Below are 10,221 nucleotides of genomic sequence, written 5' to 3'. Positions count from 1 at the left end.
TGTCAAAGGGATTTTAGTGGATATATAAGGACAGTTCTCAAGTTCACGCAGGTGTCCTAGTCGTCACATATACTCAAAATCAAAAAGTGTCAATACCACTGGGTTCATTCTGAACAGGATATCTATTCATTTAAAATGTGATATTTTGAAATTCACAAGTTCTACATACTATTAACTGTAGCCCAAATACTTGGTGCCACTGTATGCCAGGGAAAGATCAGCAATAATGAAATTGTTAATATGTCTTTAGAATGGTGACAGAACTGTTTGTCTCTTTAAGGTTCCATGAACTGACGCATATTCCTCAATAAAGATCTTGTCAGTTAACGTTTTTCTCATCTCTCTTTCTCATTGTTTTTATCACCTTTCATATTGTTGACTCATATCTTCCTTCTTTCTCTTTCTATCCATTTCTCACTGTCTTCTTCTTCTTCTCTATCTCTCTCTCTTTATCTCCTTTTCCCTTCCTCCCTCTGTCCATCTTGTTAGGCTTAGCTCAGGGAATCTTATAGAACAGTTCCTGAGGGGGAGAAAATGAGAGATTGGGTTTCAGTCCGATGATGCCACTTAGCCATTAACTATCTCCAGCAAAACCAAGTGCCCCCCACCCCAACCCTCCTCAGCCCGGCCCTCCTTCCTTCTGCCATTCATATCCAACCACCCCTCCTCCTCCTCCCCATCCCATCCCATCTCCCTCCCTCTCTCCCTCACTGTTTCCCACCCTCCATCTCTATCTCTCTCTCTCTCACACACACATACATACATACTGGGAGTGAGTGGATGATCGCATGAGCAGGAAGCGCTGACCATACACAGATAGACAGAGAAAAAGAGAGAGAGATAGACAGTCCGAGAGAGACAATCCAGCACTCACAGTTTCAGCTCATACTGAGAGACGACAAACTACAGAGCTGTTGCTGTGGTCTTTCCACACTGTTTTGTGGAAGTACTTCTGAAAAGCGAAGCTCCTCTCAGTTACTTTGCCTTGGGGACATTTTTGTTTCTTATTCAAATAAATTGGGATATTCCATGTGACATGTTGGCCTCGTTTCCAAGAAAATTGTGTCTTTCTTCTTTGAACGTGCAGTGCTCTTTGAACGTGCAGTGCTCTGGCTGTTCCCTGATAAAGGCTGTTGGTGTTCTTCAGAGGGAATGACTGAGCGCTGAGGAACCAGGATTGCTTGCACGTGTGGGACATTTGTGAAGAAGCATCAGGAGGCAGAAGAGAGAAAACTGCTCAAGAAAACATAAAGGAAAGAAAGAAAACAAGAAACAAACAAACATAAAATACTGTTTTGGTGCAAAATGGATCTCCCTCCTTTTAGGGGTAAGTGATTCTTTATTTAAATCTCTTCATGTCTTAGTCTTAGTATGTTTAAGTCTATTTTTCACTTTTTTTCTTTTTTTTTTTTTTAGCTCAAACGGTTTTCTCTTGAGAATTTCTAGATCTAGTTCTAGATGTTCTCTGAATGAAATATAATCTAGCTGACATATAAAGGGAGTAGAATAGCATCCAAGTGAGAGATGATCTCTGTGTGTCGCGTAGTGCCCTAAACTCAAGTCCTACCCTGACCCAGCCAATGCACTGGCTTCAGGCATACAGGCATGGAATTGATTGTCCTCATCATTGAGATGTCAATACTACCCAGTTTGTGCTGGCAGAGGCTGATGGAGAGGTTGGGAGTGGAGTAGGAGAGGACATGAGACAGTGCTGCACACGTGTGCTCACAATGGTCCATAGTGAAGTTTCTGGGTATTTTTCGATGGGTTTGTGATAAAGTTCTCAAAGTAGAGGCTGGTAAAAGGAATGTGAATTTTGTGAATGGTGCAGGTTAACAATGAAAGTGTATTAAAATGTCTCAAATTTCCTTAGCGTGTCAGTTAATTTGTTTTATATTGTCATAATAGTTAATATGTTAATATTTAGAGTTACAGTTTTAGATTTACATGTTTGTCAGTCTTTTTTTTTTTTTTTTTGGTTTTGGTTTATTTCTTTCACTAATGGTATCTTTATCTTATATATTCCTCCTTTCTCTAAGTGACCCTACCCCCATTCTCTTCTCAGTCTCTCTGTCTCTCTCTCACCCAAACTTGCTGGTCTGCAGTGTCTATTTCAGTCCTTCCTTGGGGTCGGATTCGGCACATCCGGAATCTCATACAGTTTATTGTCATTCAATCCCACTGTGTTCCCAGAGGGGCCTGTGGGGCAGATCCCAGGGTCCTGGTGCCTGACAACTCAAGTCCAGCCGCAGTTACGCCTGGCTCCTAGGAGCATATATATGCCCTCTGCAAGGCCCCTGGCCCCTACCCCCTGCGACTACCAGCTAATCAACCTTCAGTCAGAAATTGCCAATCTGCCACTCTATCTGAGTCAGAGAGAGAGAGAGAGAGAGAGAGAGAGAGAGAGAGAGAGAGAGCAGAAATGGAAAATGGATATCTCTAATGACAGTTAGCCTGCAGGAAGTCAGACTGGCCTGATGGCTGGCTGCAGAACTGCTGGATACTTATCAGTGGCAGTAGGGGTCAATGAAAGGAGACTGGAAGCTTTAAAAATAGCACCACAGCATGATGTCATTGGCCCACATCCCATCGGCCCACATCCCATCAGCCCCCAAACAAGCAGACAGCATCAGCACCTCATTCACCTGATGGCCACACCCACCAATAGATAAACAAGCTGAACAATCTTCAGCTGTCCAATGTTGTCCAACGACCCTTTACGGGATGACTGTTTTGCCTTTTCTCATTTTCCTGTTCTCTTCTCCCTGTTTGGAGGTTTAAAGTTTCTCCCAGTCAGTGGAGTGTGGTGACTGTTATGAATAATATGCGCTTCTCATCCTCTTCCTGCCCTGGATTGGATTACACTGGCCAAGGATGTGTGCAAGGTAACGGGTGCAAGGAGCCCCGGGGCAGAGCCGCGAGGTACAGCTCACTCAGCACTGATACTCCCAGAGCGCAGGGGCCTGTCTTCAGGTTACCCCTCATGGCAGGCAGGGCTGAGTAAACATGGCCCTCTCTCCCTTCTTTTTCTCTCTCAGGCTCACCAGATGCAGCTGTCTCTCGCTTGCTCTGAGCTGTATGCACGGTTTTGGGACTTAAAGGGTGCCTTAACCTGGGACAGGTGTTGTCTTTGAATACATTATCTTCTTGTACACTCACAGTCTCCCTTTTCCTTTTTATTTTTTAGATCAGATGCCTGTTGCATGTCTATTCCCCCTAGTATAGTGGTTTAAATGTGATACAAAGTTAGATGAGTGCTCTTGTGACATGAAAGAAAAAGAGAAATACAGACAGCCATTAGTGGTGAATGGTTATTGGATTTGCTTTACTTCATCCAATGTAAGATATGCTATCAAATTTGGAGAATCAGATACAGTGTATCCTTTTAAATGATAAAACCATCCAACAAAAAATAGAAGATGGAGTCTTCAGATGTGGGATCGAGAAAAAAAAAAACAATACTTTGGATGAATGCTGGATTGCAGAAACAGATTCTAAACTTGGGTCTAAACTGATCCATTCAAGTGCTATGCTGAAGTGATGTAGTTTACTTCCTATTTCCCTCATTCCCAGTTATCCCAATTTTATAAAATTGATCAGTTTCAGCAAAGTTCTTGCTTATTTAGAGTAATGCTTTTAGAGGTCATGGCCAGAACAAATGAGAATACTTAACCTGAACAGCATAATCAATATCTCAGTATTCACTCACAATACAAGTAGACTTGAATCAACATGTCCAACCTCTATTGAATGTTCCCTAAACAACAGCCAATAGCACTTTGGAAGGCACTTAAGTAGCAGTTATCCACAGAATTTGTTTAAGAGAAAACAATTGTGTAATCTCCACTGTAGAGACATGATAGACCAGTCCACAGCCCTAGTACGGCCTTGCGGTCTGGGGCACATGGGGCTAAAGAGTACTCTGGGACTCAGTAGGGAGTGGTAGAGTGCTCTTTGTTGGGGGTTTAAGTGTTGGTGTGATCTGCTGGACTTCCTGATGTCAGAACCTTACCTGCTTTGCCACTGGAGTGTGACTTGTCGATCCTCTGGGACTCTGACTGCTGCTGTTGGGTGCGGTGGAAGAATGTTTCAGGAGCTTTTATATAGTAGCTTCTGCTCTGGTCTTCTGCTTCACAGCTTATTTGCAAATGCACTATGCCCAATGACAGAGCATGAAAGTGGTTGGTGAACACTAGTGGGAGGCAGTTTACCATTAATGGATGGTGGCTTTCCAAGCAGTCTGGCTCAAGGGAAGTAACTCATGGGATAAATGGGTATTTCATTGATGATAACTTGAGAGGAACTTTTGTGGATGGAATTAATGGTGAGCGGGCAGTTAATTAGAAAGTGGTAGTTTAGAACTTTTTCTTTTTCTTTTTACCATTTCTCAGAACCCAGGAAACGCATTGTTTTGAGGTGTAATTTGGGTCTGTTTTTACTGTTTTTACACAAGATCACTGCAAGTCAGTGGAAAGTTCCAAATAAACTCCAGTGTAGCCACGAGTGATAAATGCTCCCAAGTGCCGACACACTTGAGGAAAACCACATGGAGAGGACATGTGCAAATGCTCAAACAAATATGCAACCAAAGTGCCTGACATGACACAGATGAGCTAACCCAAAACTTCCTCTCTGGCTTGCTTGCAGATGTGAGACTAAAAGTCCAATGTTGTTTTCGAACTCAAGCCCCAAATAATGAGCTCATGGAAATGAACAGCAGACCCCTTTCAACAATTAGATGGACTGATAGGACCTGACTACAGCTCTCTGCTGGGTTTGATGTAATTACTCTCCAGGACTTCTCTTTCCTCCTCTGTATAATTTGCAAATGCATTTTGTGCTTCCGACCTGGGCCTCCTTATCTTGAGTTTCTGGCTGGGCAGTGGGAGCGGGGGAGGATGCTATCTTACTTTTTTTTTTTTTTTTTTGCGAGAGCATTCAGGGCTCTTGCCAGGAATTCAGCTGACTGTGCCCCGGATGCTTGGGGGACTGGGAGCAGACACTGCTTCTTCTAATCACTGCTGTTGTGTATGGATTTCCGTTGCTTGTTATGTCAGAGGCAGCTCTCTTCTCATGTCCAATCTCTTCATAGGCGGCCTAAAATATTTGCATTTGTCCCTATCACACATTGACTTTTGGAACAGTTTGAGAGTCTGACAAACATCAAAAGTGGTCTTCTATCTCTACTTTTATCGATGGAAGAAAACAAAACCCATTGCTATCTAATCCAATGCAATCTAAGGTCTTGTTTGCCTATAACATTCAATAATGCAAGCAACATGTTTCTCAATTCCAGGATGCTGATTTTTTCCATGCACATTCCAATAGCCATGTTGTTCCTGTTTATGAAGGATAAGGCTTAACAAAAGAAGGGCTGCAGGGAGGGGCAAAATTCCGCCAAGCTGCTGAGGAAGAGATACCTCAGGACACTGACACTAATTCTTTTGGGTTCCCCAGATTCTCACAATTCTGCTGTCAAATTCTTTGCTCTGGTTCCTTTCCCTTGTGTCAACAGCTGTGTTCTCCAGATGCTAAATTACAGTGTGATGTCAATGGCGTTATCTCCCCATCCTCTGTGTCTAAAAATAACCATAGCTTTAGCCATAGACCATCTGAACTTCAACCATTTAATTTGATTCTGAATCTAACATTGATGCATTTATTTTCTTTTTTTTTTTTTTCATACTACAGGTTTATCTGATGTACCCTGATATTGGTCAGCCTTGCAGCTCAGCCCCTACCCCGGTGGCCCTGAAAGAATGGATCCAGTGCCACCTTTTCGGATGGACCCTGAAAGCCTGGATCTTCAGCAGGTCCCTGTATTGTCCATTGACCAGATCCATGCTATAAGGGCTAATAATGACTATGTGGAACGCCCTGTGGCGCTGGAGCCTGGCTCTCAGGTTGGTGTCTTCTATGTGCATGATGAGCGACATCCTCAGATGTCTCGCAGTCAAAGTCAGCATCAACATTCCCACTTGGCCTACTTGAGTCGCTCCAGTACCGTGAGCTCCATGTCCCGTGGCAGTGCTGCTTCAGACCAGAGACTTCTTACAGGACTAACGCCTTCCCATTCTGGTCTGGCCACTGTGGTGCGGTCCCAGCCCAAAGGTGACTTGAAACCTGACTCGCTAGGCAAAGGACTGGCTGACAGTGAGGACTTGGGCCTGCATCTCTTCATCTGTGAACGTTGTGGCCACTGTAAGTGCCAGGAGTGCTGTGCCCCCCGTAATTTGCCCTCCTGCTGGACCTGTGGCCAGCGCTGCTTATGTTCAGCTGAAAACGTCTTGGAGTACGGCACTTGCCTGTGCTGTGTGAAGGGTCTGTTCTACCACTGCTCGGCAGATAAGGAGGACAACTGTGCCGACCGACCATGCTCCTGTGCCCCGGCTCACGCCTGCTCCCGCTGGAGTGCCATGGCCTTCCTGGCGCTTTGCCTGCCTTGCCTGTGCTGCTACCCTCCTGCCAAGCTGTGCCTCGCTCTATGCCAGCATGGCTACGATCGCGCCACCCGTCCAGGCTGCCGATGTAGCAACACCAACACTGTGTGCCGCAAGATCTCTGCCACCAACCCTGCGCCCTTTCGTAAAACCCTGGAGAAGCCTGTATGACAGCCTGAAGGAGCCTCTTGCAATTCTCCTTCGAGGAGACACCTCTAATGCTGAAGCAGCTGGGGAATTCTGCTCAATGAACTGACCTACTCTAAACCAATCAGGCCTCCCTGCATCATGTTCATCATCATGTATCCTACAGCCCCATACACCCTCCCCCAGTTTTTTTCTTTTTTTCTTTTAGTAAACACTTGTCTATTTATTTATTTATTAGACTTTCCGAAATAGAGTTGGGTAATGTGAACCATATGTAACATACAGGGAGTATGCTATCAGAATAAATGCAGAGGCTGTACTGAGTAAAAGGATCATCTAAGCATCGCTTTCAACAGAAAGTCAGTGCTGAGTGTGTCTTCTTCAGCCTTACTGAATGGAAAAACTGTAAGCAGGCTGGCTAACTCTAGACTTTACGTGGATGCAGGGCGCTGGTTAGGAAGGAGAGCCCAACCAAAAAATCTGACTATGTAAGTCAATTCTGTTTGACACCAAAAACAGGACCATTTAAAATCAGAATATTAAGCTCACCTAGGAGGGATGTGTTTCAAGAGAGAAGGTAAAGAGAGACATTGTGTGCGAATGAGTGTGTAAGGAAGAAGAAGGGAAAATGTGTGTGCATGTGTGTATGTGTGTGCAGTCTCAGGCCGGCATCTGCTGTCAGCAGAAGCCTCTCTTTTTATTTTTAGAGGAGCTACTCTGAAAGATAAAGTGTCTGGTCAGGTTTCCAGCCCAGGGCAGCCTGACGCCAACCTCTCCCAAGCACTCTTACATCCTCAACTCATTTTTCCTCAGCTGCCCATTGTACTTTCCAACTGTTGAACAACAGCGATAGGATCCTTGACCGCTTCTGCATCCAACTACGCTGTGGGACCAAACATCAAAAGGGACTGTCTGTCCACCTTTGACAGTCAAGATAAGATATAAGCCATTACTTTGGACAAATTGGGCAGAAAACCTGTGGGACCATGCTTGTGCAACTCATGTGCAAGTAGGTTATCATCAGATCTGAGCAGTATCAGCAAAATGAAGCCATTGTGGTTCCCTAGTTCTGCCATAAATGAGATGAGTATCTCTAAAGACTTTGGCCTTTCCTGAGTTTCTCTGGTGTGCCCTGAATGCTTTGCAGAAAGTGAGGTTAATTGAGACTGTTGTTTCATCTGACAGGAAGAAGGGATTGTGTTGAGACAAGGGCTTTAGTCACCTGGCCAGAACAAGGTAGAAAACCACACTTGGGAACAAGGTGAAACAGATGCACTGACATCTGAAACTGGGAAGCAAGATGAATGAAATCTGTTTCAAGCGTGCGTGTTCTTCCCCAATAATGCACATCCTTGTGAGTTCCTTTGCTATATTTTTGTATGTACATAGAATTATTATTGTATTTGTATTTTTATTCCATTTGTTTTAATCTGGTTATTATTATTACCATTACTTTCTATTACTGTTGGACATTAACCTTGTCAGAGACCTGGCTAATACTTAAGACTAACCATAAGGCTGATTTTGTATTGTGGAGGAGAGGTCCCTTGTGCATAACACATGTTTTACATTGCAGTACAGTAAATTGCCATAAACATTTGAGAATTCTCTCTTATTGGTTACATATATCTATCATAAATTGCTTTTGTCCTAAGAACAGAAACAATCACTCAGAACTGATTTAAAATATTTGTGGCCCTTTTGATTTAAATAATCAGCCCTGCTGATTTAAAATAATTATTGGTTAATTTCACACGCAAGCTTCCAGAGCCAATCATATGTTTTTCTACCTAAACAATGTTTGCTGACATGATAGTAAATAACATGCATTACTATCAGAGTCTGTGGCAAACTTTCACAGTATGAAAATAGTGAGAAGATACCTCTCCTCCACAGTCACATCCCATAAGAATGGCTTCTCTAAGAAGGGTCCATGATGTGGGGCTTCAGTGTGTAGGTACATGCAATTTACAAGAATGCCTAACTGGTGCTGTCCGAAGTCTCTAAGTTAACCACTAAAAGTTCACCATGTTATATTAGTAAGTATTGCTTTGGTACAATTGGCATCTTGTAAGTTGTAAAAGAATTAAAGGAGAATATATAAATAAATAAATAAATAAATAAATATATATAAATATAAATCTATACAAATTAATCTATTATATATATATATATATATATATATATATATATATATATATTACACTTTTTTGTTGCTGATATTATCATAAAGCCACATATATTTATTTAAATGGTTGCAAGAAAAGCTATGTATTTATTTTGGGTGAATGATAAAAAGAAATTGAATGAAAAGACCCATGTGATGATTTCAGCTTTTTTCAGAGGACTGGTGGGTATGGCTATAAGGCCATGGATAATAAATAAAAAAAATTCAAATATTCTGTGTAGAAAACTTGTTTTTACATCTGTGAAAATGTACAATTCTGACTGTAAATCAAATTGATTCGACATGTTTAGGGAAGATAAAATCCTATGCAAGGCTTTAAAAGTATGCTTGATACCCACAGCTGCAATGCTGAGTCTACATGGTTGCATCTGTAGTTTTGTGGTGTTTGACACTAGGTGCAAACACACAGCAGTTCTGCAGATGCCTGAAGGAGTTATTAAGTGCACAAGTTATCTGTTTAGAAAAAAAAAAAAAAAAATGCAGTGAATTAGCAAATACTGTATATGTGTGTACTGGACACTTGTGTTGGTTTCAGTGACGAGGGGTTCCGGTCTTTGTCTGTCTCTTTACTCCACTCCCCGCACTTCTGCCTGTTTGCCTCATAAATAAGTAATCAAGGCCAGCTCGTACTAATGGCCTTGGAAAAGAGGGACTAGAGATGTGTGTGTGTTTGTGTGCAAGTTGCTTCAAAAGTGTGAGAGTGTGCATAAGATGTCTATGTGTCACCATTTGTGTTGTTCATCACAGACACACAACCGCGCCTCATTTTCCCAGAGCTTCAAAAGCATTAAGCCTGTACCCCAACATCTCAATAGCCCACCCTCTCTCTAGGCTTTGTATGAGAAGACACTGCATGAATAATACAGATACAGTCTTCCCGTTATGTGTGTGTACATTTAGATGTACAGTCCATACATCAGTCTGGCATCTGCAGACACATGGTTCTTGATAGTGCAGTATTCATTTTACTAAAGGGATAGTTCACCAAAAAATAAAAATTCTGTCATCATTTACTCACCCTCATATCATTCCAAACCTGTATGACTATAAATTCTATATGCCTTGTGCACAGTATTCTAAGTCTTCTGAAGCTACAGTCAGGGGCGTGTTTAGGTTATTGGGGACCCTAAGCAAATCTCTGGGAGATTTGAGGGGTCTGTAGTAAGTATACTATGATACTATGACAGCCTCATACTCCCGTCCCAGAGCGACACCCCATAAGCACCACCACACTCACTAATGCATAGTATGCATCTGATCTGAGCTACATGTAATTGAGAGCATTCTGGAACAATGCTTATGTGTGTGTTATCGACATGTCAATTTATTATAAGCAACACAAGACTTTAACAGCCAATGACATTTACTGCTGGAGACTGATTTTCTGCTATTTAGTGTCAATCACCATCTAACTAAGCCAGTTAAGATTTGCATTAAGCCTTAGAT

At 42.5% G+C, this 10,221-nt stretch overlaps 1 protein-coding gene across 1 annotated transcript; it reads left to right on the top strand.

Moving 5' to 3' along the window:
* The first annotated feature begins 772 nt into the window (after positions 1-772).
* Positions 773-8,986, top strand: LOC127504034 (protein sprouty homolog 2). The gene is made up of 2 exons (XM_051878353.1): positions 773-1,327; positions 5,692-8,986. Exon 2 carries the CDS (start codon positions 5,760-5,762, stop codon positions 6,609-6,611), a length of 852 nt encoding a protein of 283 aa, XP_051734313.1. The 5' UTR covers positions 773-1,327; positions 5,692-5,759; the 3' UTR covers positions 6,612-8,986.
* The last annotated feature ends 1,235 nt before the right edge of the window (positions 8,987-10,221 follow it).

The sequence above is a fragment of the Ctenopharyngodon idella genome, chromosome 21, assembly GCF_019924925.1.
Source record: "Ctenopharyngodon idella isolate HZGC_01 chromosome 21, HZGC01, whole genome shotgun sequence".
Classification (NCBI taxonomy): Eukaryota; Metazoa; Chordata; class Actinopteri; order Cypriniformes; family Xenocyprididae; genus Ctenopharyngodon; species Ctenopharyngodon idella.
Note: the sequence above shows the minus strand (reverse complement) of the source record. Positions and strands in the feature narration are given on the sequence as shown.

Coding starts and splice junctions, on each gene's coding strand:
- LOC127504034 (XM_051878353.1), top strand. CDS start 5,760: ATGGATCCAGTGCCACCTTTTCGGATGGACCCTGAAAGCCTGGATCTT.